General features: G+C 28.3%; 1 protein-coding gene across 1 annotated transcript; it reads left to right on the top strand.

Annotated features, from left to right (window-relative positions):
• The first annotated feature begins 1,360 nt into the window (after positions 1-1,360).
• LOC129968592 (mRNA decay activator protein ZFP36L2-like) lies at positions 1,361-17,174 on the top strand. Its single transcript, XM_056082648.1, has 2 exons — positions 1,361-1,684; positions 13,631-17,174. Exons 1-2 carry the CDS (start codon positions 1,655-1,657, stop codon positions 14,516-14,518), a joined length of 918 nt encoding a protein of 305 aa, XP_055938623.1. The 5' UTR covers positions 1,361-1,654; the 3' UTR covers positions 14,519-17,174.
• The last annotated feature ends 4,098 nt before the right edge of the window (positions 17,175-21,272 follow it).

A 21,272-nucleotide genomic window follows, 5' to 3' on the forward strand; every position in this document is an offset into this window, starting at 1 on the left:
GTATCTCAAAACAGATTTTAAGATACGGTTGTCACTAGAAGCACAAGAAAGAGTTCGGAATATTTTATTCTCTTAAAAACGTTCAAAATAGATGATAAAGAATGGTGCTAACTGGTTCGGTTGTAATATGTTTGATGTTATATAATAATTTTGTAGAAAATTTTGAGATTTTATTTAGATTTAGAATATTTTTTATGTCTTCAACGAACACATAACCAGTTTGACTACATCATTGTTAAATAAAAATAAAAACAAAAACAATAAATAGCAAATAAAATTAGTAATAAATTTGTTTGCTGATGCAGAAAGAATTTTTAATAATTGTTTTGTTTTGACTAACTACTAAACTTATTTAATAAACCGACTTTCACCCAAACAGTCATTTTAAAATTATGTCGTTACCATAGAAACATAAATGGAAAGACGTAAAGATTTCCATTGACAAATTTTAAATAAACAAAAAAAAAAAAAGGATTATAAATAGTAGGTAGTAAAATTTTCAATAATTTTAAATCTCTAATAGCCTATTTAAAAAATTTCAATAATAAGTACAAAAGTAATCAATTATAATCCACCCACTGTTTTTTAATAAGTGAAATTCATTTGTATATAAGTTTACATTTTTGAGTAAAAACGAAATTTTTTTTAATATAAAATAACTATTTTGAATGATTGAATAACAATGTAGGGAAAAAATAATTTGCAGTTTTAACTGGTGGCAGTTCTAATAGAAAAAATTCGTTAAGTTCTTAAATTTTAAGGGATCCAATGATTTACCGCAATATTGCCAACTTCTCAGTCTGAAAATAAAATAAAATATATTACAGATTCAATTGTCGATTACTCGAAATATCTCAAAACAATTTTTATTTGTTTCATTCTATTTTTATTACTTATTTTTCAGAGAGTGAATACGTGAATTTCTTCGCGTTCACCGCTTGTTGATATGAAACGCCGATGAATGGGATTATGTTTCGTTTGAAACCATTAATCAACTTCGAACCAACTAATACACAAATAAAAAAAAAACTACAACTACAAAAATCATTGAATAAACAGCGTAGTGCTGAAGAGCAACAAAAACAGAAAGAAAGAAATTTTTCAAGATCCACACACACACGGGCATTCTACAAAAAGAAAAAGAAAGAAAAAAGAATCCAATCTACAACACAAATACACCCCATCCCGAACAACAACACAACTGGAACCATCCCAAGAAACTTTTCCTCTCCGCTACAACAAGAAAACAGTCTCCATCTCTCCGAACAGTAACTGCGCTGCTCGTTGATTGCTCAGCTGGCGAAGCTCCGCCCCTCCGCTCTGACGTCACACTCGATAACGCGTTCTACAGAAGCTTGAAAAGTTGGATCCAGTGGGCTAACGGTTCGCACTCTGCGTTGATTGTGCGCTGAGCGGTGGTGCTGTGCGAAAAAGAAACTATGTTCTCCGTGTATTATTTGTAGCAGCGGTGTTTCAGGCCGTTTCCAACGAAGAACATATCACTGAGTTCCACATTACTGTTAAATGCTTATTCTATCCAGGTATAAATTGAGAGCGGCTTTATCCTACCGGTTGTTGATCAACAAGTGGGTGTTATTTTTACTTTAAAGCGCTCTAAAAAAACCAGTGATAATCCTAAATCGGATAGATCATCATGACACTTATGTGTATCGACCGATCACAGGTAAGAATTACTTTATTAACTAGTTGCAAATGAAAATTGGCTTTTAGGTTAAAGTAGAATCGTTCATTTATCATCCGAATAAATATTTACTGGCAAATTAAGATATATTTTAGTCTTTTAACGTGGAAATTGGGTGTTTGTTGATGCCATGGTTAAAGTGAAATGTAATGATATTTCGAATTATAGATAATTTCGACATTGCTCGAACTGTTTATTATAAAAAGTCGTTGAATTCTTAATTAATATTTAATTCGTGTAAATGCTTCACGGCTGTAATAATTATTTTCTAGAACATAAATGTACTCTTTAAATAAATATGGTATTAAATATTTAGCAGAGAAAGTTATTTTATATTTTTGTCTTTTGCATGTTATTGCAGTCCTTGATAAAGAACGATAATATTGAAAAATTTCTGTTGATTTTTTCATATCGCTTTCTCTTATGATTGTTTGTTTTCGTTATTACGGTCAAATTTAACTAATAACTTAAGTAAAATTGAAGAAAATTTTGAAAATGTTAAAAAAACTTAATAAATTTCCAAAACTGTTCATTCTATTTAAATTTATAAATATATAATAAATAATTGAAAAATGTAATTCCAACTCAAGATCTTTGAATTAGTCAGAAAAGTCTAACTTAAGTATTAATTTTTATATGCACCTCATTATACGTATCTATACAATTTGATGTACTGTTTTTAATTGGCGGTTTAAGAATTAAACATATTACTTCCTAAGTATTAATATCAAAATTGCATGTGAGTTATTTAATAGACGTTCTATTAATCATTAAAAAATATCTGCTATGGAGTTAAAAAAGTTCATAACACAGAATTAGACCAGTTGTTCGAAATTCAGCTCTTTTTTTCATTTTTTACTAAACCAGCTCAGTTATTGCAAACAATTGCATCCGGCAAATTGAACTGTAGAGATTCGGCAGCAAGTGATTCTGACTCTGACGCTGATAAAAATCTTTTGGAACTATGTCAGTAGCGAGAAAAGAAGTCTTCTTCAGGTTTTCGGGTTTATTTTATTTTCCTAATGCTAAAATGGAGCGAAACTTGAAAAGCCGGTGGCAGAGATGCTGTTGTATTAAAGACCTTAATTAATCTACTTAAATAATTTCTTGAATTTCAGATTTTACTCAAATTTAGACATTTTTAGAAAAACTAAGGACCGTAGAACATTGTGTGAATTACTTTAAAAACTTATTTTTAAAAGTTACGTCGTTTAACAAAAAGGATTTCCGACTTCAATTTTATACTATGCAGACTGATGATTGATGCTTACTTGGATTTAGATTTTTACCACCTAAGTGTTGTCAGAATCAATCGCTGCATTAACTATTTGGGTTTAACAATACTTCCACAGCTAACATGGAAACTTGGATCTCGATATACGAGATGTACTTTTTTTAGGATTTACTTATCGATTCTCGAATACAGGCCTATTTCTTTAGAAATATACTTTATTTTTTATTGCTAGCATTTATATCCTAAAGTACCTATTTAATTGAAGATTGTAATGCGTTTTTCGTAACGTATAGTAAGAATTGGAATTTTAATTTATAGAAACTGCTTGTTGCTATATATGCATTGAGATGCTATAAACTTACATTCAAAAGAAAAATAAAGATCGAATTATTGAAATTTACGATTATGTAAATATTTTTTTACGAATTTTTCAAGTTTTATATAGACTAATTACTCCACTTATTTATCTGTAAAATTCGTACTTCATTCGATATCACTAAAATGTTTAACGCCTCGATTTTAGTATTGCAATCGTCGGATTCTGCCGTCATCATTTTCATGCTGAGTTTTATGAGCAGGCAGTTAGAAATGTAGAATTGTTTTTTATTATTTAATTGAAAATAAAATATGCTGGATGAAGAAATAGACATTTTAATTAAGCTAACGTTGCATTTGTCAAAAAAAAAACAACCATGAAAATGAATTTTTCTTTATGTGATATAAAATCTTGATCAGAATCGCTGTTGCCAACATTAATATATTTTATATGTACATATTTCAAATTAAAAAGAAAATCGGTTTGTTATAATATGAGGACTACTCAGCTTGTTGGTACTACAGATTAAGCCATCATTTGAAACATGCAGTCAAATTTTCTGAAACGATGAACTTATAAAAACTGCCCAATCACAAAAACACCGGAAGATAATATATAGGGCATTTTATCTCTAGATGTAAATAAAAAAAAAATAATGAAACCGACAGGGAAGTTGTAAGGTGCGCAATTCGTGATGCAGGTAAATAGGAGAAAGACCGGCAAAGCTGGTTTCCACATCAACAATCAAATCTCAAGGTCGAAGGGGGGGGGGGGGGTCCAAGGTGGAGGCTTGCTATTATGAAAATATTGTTGTGGGTTGTTGTAGAACGGAATTCGGGAGAAAGCAAAGAACCATTTTCTTCCCTCGTCCGAGATCCAGAATTTTAGTTGTTTATATTTACACTGGGACTGAGGGGGAGGTTTCTTTGTCCAAGTGTTCCACTGGTGGAATGGCGTACTTTTTGGCTTAATTATAAACGTTTAAGTACAAAAATTATGTATAAGGTTATTTTTGTGAAAAACAGAAGTACATGTGTGAAACATGAGATGTAATAATAATTTTAGTTCACACACCTCATAGTTTTAACATCAGGAAGTTTTGTATATGTAAATTGGTTTAAGATAGAATGTGTAAGACATTAATTTCTTCTGTTGGACATTCGGTGATGTTTACGAATTGTGCAAATACATTATATTGTTGCGATTGTTCTCGTTGCTAAGAGTGTAATGATTTTGGATATTGATTATAGTACAAAATGAGCACTTCTCCGAGGTGTTCATACTTATAAACAAAAACTGGAAGTGGAGTTTTATTTTCATGGAATACATTTTATCAGTTATCTCAAATTAAAAAGCAGTTTTAATTTCTTATATCAAAATACTGAGAAAAAAATATGGACTATTAAATTACTCAATTGATAAGAATTCCGGTTTTTTCAACAAAATAAACCTGAATCGCACTCCGACTTGGCTTTGTTTTTTTTATGCTTTATTTTAGAAAATAGGATAAATCCCTCGAATCTCGCCATTTTATTTTGTATAATGAATTTTATTAATATTTGTCAGCGAATACAGCTGTATTTGACTAAAATAAAATCGGATAAAATATTTTTTGCAAGTTATGCCATTCAATAAATAGTCTATAGATAAAATAAAGTGTTATAGAATAAAAAATTGCAATACTTGAATTTGGAATTTTAGGTTAAAAGAAACAATATAAATATTATCAAAGTGCGTTTGTCTGTAAATAATATGTATAACCATCTTTTGGGGGGAAAAAAACTGTCTTTATTTTTTAGATATATTAATTTATAATTTTTATTTATAAATGCTTAAAATTTCTTAATATAACCGAAATTTACAAATAAATCAATATCTCGCGCATTTTATGAACAAACATCTAAACTAAGAATAATAATCAGTTGTTTAGTTATTTATTTCATTTGCTTCGAAGTCGAATGATTGATTTTCATCGTTTTAAATTAATTTATGAGTAATATATTCAGAACTGAACATCTGTTTCTGTCATTGCCGTTAAAAAAGTTGCAAATCATTAAAATTAACCAAATAAGGTGTCAAATATATCTATCCACCCAGTATTCACTTACATGTTTTATGAATTAAAAATGCAATTAATTATGCTAATTTTCAGACCATTTGTGGCTTATTAGGTCACCCATCTCTGTAAATGAGAAATATTATTTTTCTTTCATTATTAGATTAACTGTTTATACGGTCTATGCATTCTTAAATATCCGATTGATACATCGTAATAAATATTAATCATCTATGAAATAAATATTTACATTATATTTACTTAGAATTTACATTTTATTTAACATTAATTTCAATAATTGTGGAATGATTGCTTTACAAATCATGAATGTTTCTGTTAGATTATCCTAAATAGAGGAAGAATTCTGCGTTCATTTAGTAATCGTTTCTGACGTAGCCAAGTATTGTACATGTAGACAAAGTAGTGGTATTAGATGTCTACAGCGAGATTGATAAATTGAACTGCGTCAAATTATAGTTCTTTGACATGAACAAATTAGTAATACATATACATATTTTAAATGAATGCATTTTTTAATTCCGTAGGCGTTTTTGAAAGAGTTTTACTACGAGTTCTTGTTATTAATAAAATTTATCAGTGTAACACACACACAAAATTCTAATTCTATATGTGAATTATCTCTACAATTTCTCTAACAATTTAAAGTAGGACGTTTTTACTGTTTGTTGAGCTACGTCGATAAACAGAAAGCTAAAATATGTTTCCTAAATTAAAATTACCATCTTTTGAATGAAAATTTAATTCATAACACATATTTTAGCCTTCTGTTTATCGACGTAGCTCAAATACATAATGAATTAATCAAGATATTGTGGAATTTGTGAAATTAATTATTTTTCATCTGGAATAGTTTAATGTCAAAAGACCAATAATCTGCTTAATGATTCTTCAGTTCAAACTGAATAATTAGCTAAAACTTACACTTAAATAAATATGTTTTGTGAATTGTATTTCAAACTGAACAAAATCGTTTGATGTTTTTGAGTGACAATAAAGTGAAAGTGTCGTTAGAAAATTTAATTTAGGAATATTATTTACGCTGTTTGTTATATAAATGTTGATAGGAATTTTTAATTAATTTTTTGTTTGTTTTTGCTTAATATTTCATGATTTTGTACTGTATGCCATTGATTATCATATAAGTTCCTTAGACTGAGGGTCAAGATCTGAGAAAAGGAAAAAATCAAAAATAGTCATTAAAACCCTTCCGCTTGAAGGACATCATAAAGTAATCGAATGAAATTCGTTTTGTCGAATTAAACAAACTTTTTTTGCGTCATTTCTTGTAAGAACACGATTAATATCTGATAATATTGTGTAGAAAGAGCTTTCGAAATATTGGGTCAGGTTTAATGCTATCTTTAAAGATACTTAATTCGGTATCAGTGACACCTATTTTTGCACTTGGTTGCTCAACCTCTTTGCTAGATCACTCAACCTCGTCAAGACTCAAGCAATAACGGTTCTTTTTCTTCTCTTTCTTTTCTTATAAAACGTGCCAAAGTCAACCGGCGTCAATTCAGATCATTGATTTCGGTCTCCATTCTTGTTCGTGTTCTATTTCTGATTTTTGCTTGTTTCTTTCTTTTCTTCATTTTTTTTTTTATTATTTTTTCAATCTCCTCCTTTTGAGTTGCACATACCGGATTTGGATTTCATCATGTAAATAAATAAAACGGGGTTGGCCTGTGATATGCCGGTTGCCGCGTTAATACATCCCGTTACACTTTGACAATTCTAAATTCGCAAGTGCATCCAACTGGATAATGATATTTAGAAGAACGTGAGCTTTTTTTTTTTTTTTTTTTTTTTTTTTTTTGCCGTTGTAAGTTGAAATGAAACAGATTCGGAATTAGATTCAAGTTGATTAATTCTAATTTTTAAAGAAGTTAAATTTTAAAAAGAATGAAATAATACACACTTATCTATTTAACGTTTTACATTCCTAATTTACTGTAGCAAATAGATTCAGTGTAATTTAGATTGCTTAATTTTTAATAATGTTTTTGGTTCTGGAAAGCCGCATAAGTTCAACAAAATAGTAGCTAATAAAATCTGTTAAGCGTAGCGTTCAAACGTAGCGTGTCCCTCCCTTATTTCAGTGCTATGAAGTTTAAATAAATTATTCCTGATATTTGGAAATTAACTTACAGCAATTAATTTAGATGACATTATGGAATCCTCTTTTTGATATATCAACGTTGAAATAATGGGAGTAAGAATAAAATGAAGCTCATGAATATTTTTTTTACAAAATATTTTTTTTTTTAATCGTCATATTTCATCTGTTGAAGAATTCATTGAAATAATATTTCCAGTTTGTTTTATTATTTGTTATTTTTGTAATATAGTAAGATAATATAATGGCATTATAATAATTAAAAAATAATGAATTCATGATAACGTAATATGGGTTTTTGTATTTTAAAAATATTGTTTGATATTTTCGTTACCATGATAACTATTATAAATTTTCGATCAGATTTAGTTTCATTTCCATGTGGAAAGTCGAGATTTATGAAAATTTCCATTTAAGGACTTAAATTTATATGCTAGCATATTCAAAATTTTAAAAAATATCTCATTTTTATTTTATTTAATGCTTCCAATCATATAGACGTGGCAATTCTTAATTTTAAATGTATTTATTTCCTTCGTTTAAAATGTAGATTTCATAAAAACTCATATAATTATTTACAATTTCATACTATTTTTTTCTTGACATTCTTTCTATTTCAGACTGTTATTATCTCTGCTGTCATTTCATAAATAATTTAAAATATTTTCCTATCAGAAAATAATTTGTATTGGTTAACAGTTAAGTGGATAAAATTTTCTAGCATCATTTACTGGCTGCTGAGAACAAAAAGTGTTGCCAAGAATTTCAGTCAGTGCTTTCTAGAAATTTCGAGAAGCACGATCAACATGTAGATAACGTCGTTTTCATTCTTTTGTTTGATCTCTTTAAATTCTGTCTGTTTCTCTGCTCTGTAACCATCAGAACTTTAAAAAAAAGTCACTTCTTTTGTTTTCATTTTCTGATGCTAAATAATCACTTTTCGGCAATAATTGCGCTTCTATGTGTACTCATGCGCTAAAAATTCTAAATTTTTAATCGTTTTATATATTTATTTTCCAATTTAGTGGGTATTTTCATTCGCATTTTGAAATGAATTTTTTACTTATTCTTTAAATTGGGACACGCATCATAGAAAAGTTATTTTCCATTATGTTTATATTAACGTTGCCATTTTGTGTTCGTTTACAGTGGAATTGAAATACCAAAAAAATGGCTGTAAAAGAGAAAAGAAGAAGAAAAAAAGGGGGGGGGACACGTGTTAGGAGTCAAAATGTTTTGTTTTAGAAGACTTCACTGACAAAAGACAGTATAATGATTTTGTTCTTTTGGATGATTAATTATTGTATTAGTATTAATGTTGTCTTAATTCCGTTAACTAATTGACAGATGGTTTTACATTTATTAGAAGAATCCTCTAGTTAACTAAACATTTAAGTTGGCAAAAATATTATCGTGAATGTAAAAACATAATTGTAAGGAAGAAACAGTTTCTTCAGGATTTAGTTAAGTCATGCATAAAACATATTTTGTGTTCTAATTTGTTTTATAATTATTTTTCATTACTTAACTACAATTAGTGTTATTTAATAACCGCTGATGTTGTTTATTGTGATCTCTTTAACAGTTAGAAAATTAAAATGAAGTAGAAAATTTTTTAAAAAATAATTATGAAAAAGACAGCATTATCATTGGAACAAATAGAACCATTCCTCTGCCAATATTAATACAAAACAAATTAGAATGTCAAAAAAAATGCATATTGCCATTGTGTTTATTACAAATTTATTAAGTAATCTTCCAGTCAAACGATAATATTTTCAAATCTATTCACCTCCGAAATTGGTATTTCACCTAAGGCTGTGTTTACACAAGAACTTTTTTTTTAGAGGATTGATAATAAAGTACCTAAATAAAGTATTTATTAGATATTTAAAGATAAAATAAGCATCTTGAACATCACTTTGATAGCTCTTACTTAGTATCCACTATCATGTGCCAATTTGTTTCGTCAATCGTAAAAGCAGTATGAATTGAAATGAAAGGAAGAACGAAGATGAAAAGAAATCCCAACTTCACTTTCTTCAAACCAGCAATTGAAGCTGTCTAACCAGCCATCAAAGATAGACGACTGAAGAGAAAGTTAGCCGGCTGTAACTGGTTTTCTGTTAGTTCTTTTCCTTTTAAAGCTTAATTATCCTCCATCAATCATGAGCGGGTAAAAATATGTGCCTCTTTGAATATGTTCCTTCAATACTTAATAACCGAGAGTCGTTTCTGTGGAACTAGAGAACGTGCCAGTATGCTTGCGTGTATCTTCTGTGACTGCCATCGTGCAAATTGTGTATCTAAAGATATTCACGGAGAGTTTATCTGTTAGAAGACTGAGCAGAACTGGTTTCTTCTGGGTAGAATTGCCTAAAGCCCGGCAAGTGTCAAATGGAATCTATTCATCATAGCTAGTGAGTGCATAGGAAATGATGGTAGAAAGCTGGTTTTGGCGTGATAGAAGCAGTCACCTTTGGAAAGTGAAATGATTTTAAGGTCTGTAGGGTTTCAAAAATTATTCATTAGTAAATGAAATCACTTAATAGAAATAAAGTTATGGGATAGAGAAAATTAGTTTGTCTAACTATATCATCACAGGTGTGTTCGTATCTTTAAAAATCAAATTGTGATTTTTCTAATGAGAAAATTTTCATATTTTGCTTATTCGTAAAGAATAAAATAGATAAAAGTTTACGATCTTTCGTCGATATATTATAATATATCGATTTTATACGAATTTTTTTCCCCGATTCTTATTGTTTTCTCGCCTAATTTTGTACTGAAGGTTTCAGAATCAGTGACGTAATTATGAGTTCGTATCTAGAATAAAATGAATTAATTTATTACCTAATAAATTACATAAAAAACAGCAGAAAATTCCATGAATAGTAGTAGTTCTATCGACATTATTGTTAAGATATTTAAATAACGATGAATTTTACTGTTTTTTAGAAAACATTTAAATAATATTCTTATTTGGAATGTTTTAATTCGTTTATTTATTTTTTCTAATTATAGATTTTTGACGATTTTTCCAAATTCCATTAATGTGAATAGTGAGGCTTTTGTTTAGATGTAATGAAAATGCGAAATTTAAAAGATTTTTTTAAAAAAATCTTTTAAATTTAATAATCTTTTAAATTTGGATTTAAAAGATTTTTTTAAAAAGAATTTTTATTAGAAATACATGCATACCTCTTACCTAATTAATAACAAAAATCGTTTTATTTGAATCTCTTTAAGGTTTTGCAGACTAGGAAAAATGAACTTAATCCTCATCCATATGCTAATAGTGATATAAACGAACAAAAAAAATCTTATGATTCCAAAGATAAATCACCAATTTAGATTTAACTTCGTATTTAAATGCCTTCTAACCGCAATGTATTCGATTGAATAATCGCCTTGATCGCTAATTATGAATGTTTCGTTTCCATGGAAAAAAGAACACGGCAATTGCTTAGCGTGACTCAACGCAGATTTCTGATAAAAGCAGAACTGTAATATTTATGTTCACGGGGTAACCTTGACATTTCCGTAACACCTGTTGGTCTGTTTATGCAACATAGGAAGACTAGTTACCAGAAGAGAGAAAAAAAAAGAATGGTTTAATAGCTAGGTTGGCATCTATGTCGACGTGAATCATATACTGATGTTTATAAGAAGCGATGTGCATTGTTTTTCGTATTTTGTTGTCGATTGTAAGAAGTAAAAGATCGATCCGATATGGATTTTTTCCTCTATGAATGTGTATATTTTTTTCCTCATGCAACAGTCGAAATTTGCAACGTTAATCTTTGACCTTAGTAGCACTTGTAGATTGTATATATTAGAATATTTGTTGGATAAATTGTAATTCTTTCAAATTAGATAAAAACTGAGTATAAAAATATAGGTGGGAGAAAAATATGAGGATATGGTCTTGAAAGAAGCAAACACTTGTCATTGGACGATTTAAAAAAATTGAAACTGGACATGAGTATTAAAGTTTCATCTGCTATTATTTAAAAATTCGATGTAATAAAGCTGAGAAAAACTAGGAATATCATTTCACGTTTAATTTGTGTCATCGTGAACTGTGGGCATTGCTGCGCAATTTTCTTTCTAGGCTTGTGTAAAATTTCCATTTAATCAACCAACATTGTAAACTTCTTGTTAGATTCCTGGATTATTGTTTTCATTTGTTAATTGTTTATGTTATTAAGGTAAGATAAATAAGGTTTTCCTTTTATGTCAGCAATGCTGCCTTTTTAATACAGTTAGTTCGAGATCTTGTGATTATACATCATTATAATATTTAAATTAACGGTGCATATTCCAGATCGTAAAATGGCAACATTACTCTGAAGTCTTAAAGTTATCATTGACATAAAAGGTATACGGATTTAAGTTTATCTTGTGGTAGACATAGGAGTTGACACTATCAGAAAATGCTCTTCTGGGAATTCTTCAATTTATCTATGGTTAAACTTTTTTTAACAACATACATTCACATCATCTTCCACATTAATATGTTATTACGTATAATAATTCTTCGTTTAGTGGTTTTTTGTAATTATGTTTATCTATGGTTCATGTATTAATAATAGTTTGCTGTGTAGTTTTGTATGCTTCATTATTTATGCATTCAAATTGTAATCTTCATATAGAGTTTTTAAAATTCCTGTGGCTTACCGCAATTTTGACATACCGGTTTGAGACGTAGTCTTGAAAAGGGTAGAAAATGTCTTGAAACTAATTGAATCGGAAATATACTGACGTAGAATGCGTACAATTTTTAGGTAAAATTAATCTTTGAAAAAAAAAATTGGGGGCTTAAAAAAATTCTTTATTTGCATTATTTTTGAAGAGATGGGAAATAGGAATGCTGATATGTAAGAAAAAATTGTGTGAGGCATTTATCTGTAAATGATCAAAAGCTAATTATTGTAAAGGAATTTTTATTGTCTTTTTAATTTAACCTCATTTAAATTTAGTTTAAAAAAATTAAATACTTATCTCAGACATTTAGGCATGCTTTGTTCTCAAATCCACCATTACTAGAGTAGAAAAATAATGCAATAGCCTTGAACTTCATTTTTAATGGTTTGAAAATATAATTTGTTCTCATCGGCGTAAATAATAAAATTATAAAGAAATGTTCTAGTCTCATGTTACTTTATTATCATTTAGGCAATTAAGAAAGGGCTGCTTTTGAAATTTTAATCTTAGGTAAGTGATTAGTTTTAACGATGGGTTTATTATTTCTAACGATGATAAAGACATATTCCATTTTTCAGCAATCATATGAAAGCTTTGCAACGAGTAATAAATCGCGTCCTTGGTAAATACATCGTAATCATATCCAACCCTTATCTTCAAGGTTGTGCTCATCGCCTGCATAAGAATCCGGTGAATGATGAGGGATTTCATTTGCGATGATAATGTAAGGAACATTGTGAGGTCAAATATTGTACTTTTCTGATTCACTGATTAAATATTTTATTTTCTAAAAATATTTAGAATATCGTTTAAAAATATAACCACTATTATAAATTTACCTAACTTTGGAATTCATTGAAATATAATCAGTTTCGTTATAGCACATGATTTTTTGATGTTTATTGAAAAAAAAATTTAAAGATATGGTTTCCCTCCCCTTCACTGTAAAGATAGTGCTATTAAGTTTCCAACGAAAGCGGGGAATCTCGATAGGATTTAATTAATTACTCAATTGTAATTAGTTCAGAGAAGTTATATAAAATTTATTAAACTTGTATTTGTAACGAACCTTTTGGGTTTACCATGTTCATCATATCATAGTTTTTTTTATATATTTTTGACCTCAAAATATTAATTATCTCTGATTATTACGTTTCTACTTCTTAAACTTTTTAATTATCTTCAAAGAAGGTCTGTTTGTTTTGACGTCATACAATCGGAGAACCTCAAAATTTTCTTTGTTTTGATATTTCTTTAGATTGTTATCATCTATACTTATTCTTTGAATCAGTTTTCTTTATCATAAATAAATTTTATTTAGATTATGCAAAAACATTTTCTATAAGACTTTTAACGGTTTTGCTTCTAATGAATTCTTGGGTCCTAGTAATAACTAGCAGAATCGAAGTATTACTTTGTTTTACTATTGACATTGAATTATGATCTCTAATAGAATTTTTTCTTCTTCTTTACAGTCTCCAACGCACAAGGGAAACTTCCTGCAGGGCGGGAAATCATCTGTGAGCAATATCAACAACAATCAACACAATGCCAACCATCGAAGGAACTCTTGTAGTCCGCCTCTATCCAAGAATGTCTGCAACCAGCAACAACAGCAGCATGATATCCCCGCCAAGTCAAACGCCAACTCGGATTCTAGAAAGCTGGAGAGGAGTTGCAGTGAATCGGGCACGGACAGGCGAGTCGTACAGTCCAACTCGAGCCGCTACAAGACAGAACTTTGCAGGCCGTTCGAAGAGAATGGAACTTGCAAATATGGTGACAAGTGCCAATTCGCCCACGGGAGGAAGGAGCTGCGTACCTTGATCCGACACCCCAAGTACAAAACAGAACTCTGCCGTACCTTCCACACCACTGGCCTGTGTCCCTATGGTCCGAGATGCCACTTCATTCACAACAGCGAGCAGAACAAGAAGACGCTCCTGACGACTCTCACTGCACCCACATTGCCCAGGCAGGAAGATCCCAGACCCAGCCTCGGATCCGATGGAGAACTGTCACCTCCATCCAGCCATGGTGGGTCCCCAACAGAAACAAAAAGTTTTGACGACATTTTCCAGCAAACGACACCTCTGTCTCCGTGCTTCAACAATGGGTTTTTCAATCAGGATGCCCTTCTGAACTTCCAGAGGTTCATCGACTTTGGTGGCTTCGACTGCAAGATGGATTTCTACGATTCTGTAAATGGCTTCAATGATAAATTCCTTTCCAACAACAATAATTACCATAATGGACCCGTTTTGGACTTGCATCCCGTTGGTCCACTTACACCAACTACTCCACTCGATACCAACGTCGGTTTCTTCCGACTTCCTATATTCGATGCCTTTCAGAAAGTATAAGCGACTTATTTAATCTGTTGCCTAGAGGAGATTTAACTTAATTTTAAAGTATTATTAAAATTTTTGTTAAAATTGTAATCAAAATTTCAAGGATTACTACTCCATTTTTTCACACATGTTTAATGATGAAACGATTCTTATTTAGAACTAATTTTATTAAAATTGGATGTTTATGACGAGCGATTCGTATTTAGAATTTATTTAATTATAATTGGATGCTTACAAAAATTAAAAAATAGTTAAGATATAATTTTGAATTTAATAGACATTGCAACAAATTAAGGTGCTTAAGCTTAAAATTCCAAATAAGTTCAGGCTTGCCTGCAGTCGTCTATGGATAATTTAAAAACGAAACATTTATTTTCAAATTATTTTTATTATCTTCTATTTGCTTCACAAAAAATTAAATTGTTTTAAAAGTTAGACTTTATAGATGTTTTTTACTAAGCCTAATTACATAGAATCTTTTTATTAAGCCTAATTATTAGAAATATAAATAAAGCAGCCATCATATCGAATGCTTTTACCCACATGCCAATTATAGCTAAATATGGAATTTTGCCGCGTGAATTCACTATGATCTCATTCTTCTTGTCATAATTTTTTAGTTTTTCACTGGCAGATTCTATTTTTTGGCTCTGTTATTAATAATAGCAAACTTTTCATTACAAATTTGTTATTTCTCCTCTGGGCAAACGAACTCAGATAAGACAGTTTACAATCATATTTCTAAAAAGTTTTATATTTAAAATGAAAAAAAAAATATATATGGTGTGTGTTGGTTTTAAATAAGTTTCAATATTGCTGTCGTATGATATTCAAATTATATTTTTATCGGTAATGAACATTATTGTATCGTGAAAAATGTTTGAAGCTTTGATCTTACCCCTTTGTTGCAGTGTTATCTGGGCAAATTTGTGGTAGTCATATATTATATTTTACATATTATATATTTATTTGATTTGCATTGTAAAGTAGGTCATTCTATAAATATTTTATTCTGTGGATGTACGTGCTTGTGAGCTGTTGTAAATGAGATGATGTTTTTGATGTCATAGATAATGCTTTCTTAACTTGTTTTAAGTGATGAAAGGTCATATGCATGCATAATTTAGAGATGAAAAAAAATCATTTTTATTTGTGTAGTCAATTCCTACGATAATCTTGTCCAAGTATATGAAACTAATTTCTGGACTTGATTGGAATCCGCCTTCACTTTATCATGTATTTAAATATTTATTTATTTTAAACTATTACTTTAGGTATCTATTAAGAAGATTTTAATGCTTATTATTTAAACTTGCATGTCCTTGTGATCATAACCTTTGTATGTTCGATAGATAGATGTTGTCTGCATTTAATTTGTTTTCATGCTGTTTTGAAATCATTAACTGCACAATCCGAAAGGGAATCGTTACCAGTGATAATTTATGTTATTTAATTTCCCTTTTTTGTGTTCGTAATTATTTAAGAATTACCTGTAAAAGAACGAGAAGGCACTAGTTTTCTTTGCAATATGTTAACTTTTGTGTTAACCTCTTTTTTTTTATTATTATTATTAAAAACAGATGTTTTATATTTATTAGTTAAATTTGTGCTTATGTTTTTGAAAAATGTATGATCAGTTATCAGTTTTTCTCTGACATTATTTTTATGATTAAAATAAATTAATAGTTTTTCTTTGTTGAATTTCGCACGTATAATAATCAAAGTGTCTTAACTACGAACCTCATATGCAAAATAATAATTTATAGTAATTAATCTATTTTGCACTATTACTTTTAATGAATATGTGTGTGTTTTGTATGTTTTTAACTAAATTTTAAATAAAACGATTTTCGCCACAAAAAAAAAGCTACATATATTAATCGATACACATTTTTTAAATTAAAATCTTTTTCATAATTCCTCATTTTAAATAACCATTAATCAATTAAGAAATGTAGAATTATTTCCAAATATATATCAGTAATATTGTGTGTTTATCCTTAGTATGTATAGAAAAATATGAGTTTCGATTTACCTTTGATATTTTCTGTGCATTATCTGAAATTTTATAACATAGCCTTACTGATAAGTTTTTTTTATAGCTAGATACTTGAGAGTTACGTAACGCTGTGTTTTTTTTTATGCATAAATTATTGTTTATGCTCTTAATTTTATTGCTGAATATCAAACTTATTAAATTGTTTATTTGATAAAATTTTATCAATTTGGTATAATTTAATATTTTATTATTGTAATTATTATTATGAAGCCGTTACTTTAACTCTCAGGTATGCCTTATTTAAATTTATTATATAGTATTTATGGATATGAAAAAGATGTCTATCTATTATGTATGTTATGTGTGTTATTTTTCGTGATATGCAAAAATGCGAATGCCTTACAACCATGGTGTCTATGAAAATCAAGTGCCTTTAATTTATGGGACCAAATTCGTGTTCCTGTGTTACTGTGTGTGACATAGCATTTTAAAAAATGTTTACAACATTCCCGTGAATGCAGAGTGTAACTTTCAATCATATTTTACTGCCCGTTTGCTACAAAATTCGAATTTTAAGTACACTTTGTTGTGTACTATAGCACAAAATGAAAGAGTGGGCATTTTTATTGTGAATAAAGTATAAATTATTAAATAAAGTGAGATATCTCATTTTTGTGTCTTTTTTTTTTTTTCACTATTTATAAAACTTCTCAGCAAAATATATTTTTTTTTTCATATATTTACTTATACCAGAAGGAACGTATATTAATTTGGCAATGTTCCAGGTATCAAAAAATTCCTGGCTTCCACGGTATCTAAAAATGTATCAGTTTTGTATACTGTACATTGAAAATGTACGGCGTTATAATTTATTTCAAACATTTTACAAAACTACTATTTTTAAAGAAGTATAATATTAGACTGAAATTAATAAGTAGATAATTATCTAGGGAGCCCGAGGCCTCAAATTTTTTTAGGGACGGGAGGGTATTTTCAGATAAATTTAATTTACTAGGGTATTGCACTCAGCCTTTTCAAATAAATTCGAACATAGTTTTAAATTAAAATTCATTACTCTAATAGCTTTTCTAGCTATTAATCTTTTTGAAATTATATATTATTTTGTTTTATCATGTCAAAACTATCTAATCCTATAATAAAATAAATTATGTTAAGATTTTTTTTATTTATTTGTTAAATGTTAATATGCTTTTTTAATAAGCAATATACTAAAACCAGTTTCTGAAAATACCTTGGAAGTTTATATTATTTCATTTTTTTAAATTATTAATATAAAACTACTTATATAGAGATTAAAATTGACATCAATAAAGAAAAAAAAATCTTGTTTAGAAGTAGAATACGGTAAAAGGAATCCAGGAATTTGCATTGTTTACAGGGCTTGATTTTGGAGCAAGTTCCTTTTAAAGGTAGCCACCATTAATAAATAAATGCTCGCTCCACATAGGTTTATTGGGACAGCTCATAGTCACCGCATTGCAGACATCAGTTTAACTCCATTTGCTCATAGCAGCAGAAATAATGAAAGCAATTTTTGTAACTGGATGTTGTTTTCCTATCCGAATTTATTCTACATCAATTTCAATGGAATTCTATAAGTAAGAAGTATTTAATGGCCGGATTTTACTATGGAATGCGTAACAAATCGCGTACTAAGAAATACTGTTAAAATGCAAGATAATTAATTAATCATGAAGTTATCATAATTTCCAAGTTATAATTATTGTATTATAAATGAATTTATTTATAAGACTATATAATAGAAACAGTCAAACCAAAAGCCAAAGCATCATCATTGTTACTAATGATCAAAAAGAATTAAATAGTATTTGAAAAAATAATTACATAAATAGTGGTTTATTCTTTGAAATAGGGTGAAAAATTTTATTAATTTTAAAAATCAAAGAATTTGTGATAAATAATTTTAAAAACACATTCTTCAAAGAAAATAAGTTTTTAAGTATTTTGATGTATAATGCTAATTGTCATTCGGAACAAATGTAGGACAATTTTAAATTCTAAAACATAAGTATATTATGGCTAAACAGAACAAATTGTCTGTTCTTCAGATACATTCCAAAAGGTGTTCGCTGAATATTAAATAATATTAAAGTGTAAAAATGATCTTCTATATTTAAATATATTTGCAAAATTGTTGAATGTGCCAACAGCGAATATAAAAGCAATGTATCGTTAAGAAATGGAAGGCGGTAATGTTGTAAAAACGTTATTTGAGTTCCAAAAAATGTTAAATAACACAGTTGAAGGGATTATTAACTAAATTATCAAACACTATAAAATATAGAATAAAACAAGAAATGAAAAATAATGCAAAATATATATTACGTAATATCGTTTGGTCGAATATGAAATAAATAAAGAATCAATAAATAAAAAAGCTACACAAAATATATTATGTTAAAAAATATCGTTTGTAGAAATGCGAAATGGAATTAAAATTGAACGCATTTGAAGAATAATTTGAGCTATTAATATTTAGCGGAGGAGATAAAAATTTCTTAAAGGTATTAGGAAAGAGGGTAAAGCAATGCTTAATTAAATGACAGACAAACGAATCCTATAACGCTTTGGATTAGGAAAGGAATTTCCAAAAATAGATTTCGCTTCTCGATGTAATCTAATCGCCATTTCGAAATAATTGTATGTGTTAGATAAAGAAAGTTAAATATAATGAAAAAGAATTGAGTAAGACCAATTTTTATGATACATTTCATTAAGATAATAAAATGAAGCAAATTGTAGTACTCATCCTGGATAAGAAAATTGAATTTATTTATTGATTGGAATTTTTAATTATTTAACAAAGATGGCAATTTGTATTAAAAAATTTAGAGTTTAAGCGAAATAATGTTTTTGAACGCATGTTAATAAATTAACGCATAATGCTAATGAAGCAACAACACACTGTTCCACTATTTATGCTTTAAAATGACTATTATTTGAAATTGCTATGAAGGTACCTCAATAATACAGAAAAATATATATTATAACACAGACAAAGATAAATAATAATAAGCATTGGAGAGAATCAATCTTTATTATAATTATACGAGTATTTAAGAAATTGTATGATGAATACTATCAGATTCAGTAAGATGACATAAAATATTTACCGAATGTTTCATAGAAATATTAATAATATGTCTGCACAAACATTCCACGCTTTTTCTGCAAAAATTGCTTGTGCAACTGGAATTTTTTTTAAAAGAATGCTTGGAATAAACACATTAAATCATCGCGTATATTTCGAAGAAAAAAAAGTATGTTTTTAATATACTCAGAAAAATGTATGACGTTTTCTTTCTATAATGATTATATGATCTTGCTGCATTTCGAATATATTTGAGGGTAAAGTATCTAAAAGATTATAATTAAAAAAATGAATGACAGCGATCAGGTAATTAAATACAACGTTTAAATATGTTTATGTATTTAGTCTGGATAAGGGAGGGATTATGATACAAATAAATCAGATTATTAATTTGTATAGAATAAAAGTAGTTAAACGAGAGTAAAAACATATATAAATATCTAAATATTTCTATCGATATCATTCTTTTGGGTAACGTAATACAACAGCAAAAAAAAAAAAAAAAAAAAAAAAAAAAATCAAGGATTTTTTTTTGAGAAATATATATATATATATATATATATATATATATATATATATATATATATATATTTGTCGTCAATATATTGTCGGTGTCTCTTTTCTCTTCTTAATATTCAAAATCAAATATTTATTTTATCGATTTTATTTTAATTTTTACATAAATATTTTAAAGTAGCAAATTTTGATAAATTAAAATATTAAAACATTTAATTGCAAAGACTTTCTTAGAAATCGTTCTTCAATCGTTAAAATGTAATAGTAATATTAAACAAACTGATAAGAAAAATGATAAAATATTTATTAATGTAATCTAAGTAATATTAAATTATATGATCTAGCATTTTTTTTTAATTATGAAGTAACCCATTTTTTAAGATTATAAAAAGAAACATAATACAAAACTTACAGATATAAATTGGGAATTAGGAAATAATCAGGTATAGGATTACTTAATGAGGAATGTTACGAGAAAAATGAGCTAAAATGAATTAAATGAATACTTGATTTTAATTTGAATACGTTCGATTGCACGACCTTTATAATTCAACGATATTACACAATGAATTAACATTCAAAATACATTAATAAAAAAAACTGAAATATTTGGGTTCTTTAAAATTGAAAGGTTCCTAGGCAACTGCCTACTTTGCCTATTTAATAATATGGCTCTGATTGCAAATACTCCATGGTGATCAAGGCAGAAGAAAAGTAAAATTATATACAAAAGGATTATGCTTAAAGCTCCCATTGAGACTAAAGAGGAGAGAGAGAAAAAAACATAAAAATGGCAAGGTTTTTTTTTTTTTTTTTTCCGTGTGTGATTGCCCGTGGCTAATTTTTTGAAAGTAAAGCTATATAGAACAATAAATTCAAACACAAACACAATAGCTTCTATTTGTGATATTTTATCAATATCTTTTTTTTTATTATCAAAATGAGTGTCATCTTTTTTTGGTTTCAATAAGATTTTTTTTTTTCAAAATTTTCGACTTTATTTATTTATTTTACTCTTCCTGTTACAGAATGAGAATCACTCATACTAATTATTATAACTCATGAAATTCTTCGTTCGAAAGCGTACATTATTCTATTATCCGAACAAGGTGAACCGA

Source organism: Argiope bruennichi, chromosome 5 (genome assembly GCF_947563725.1).
Source record: "Argiope bruennichi chromosome 5, qqArgBrue1.1, whole genome shotgun sequence".
In the NCBI taxonomy this organism is placed as follows: domain Eukaryota; kingdom Metazoa; phylum Arthropoda; class Arachnida; order Araneae; family Araneidae; genus Argiope; species Argiope bruennichi.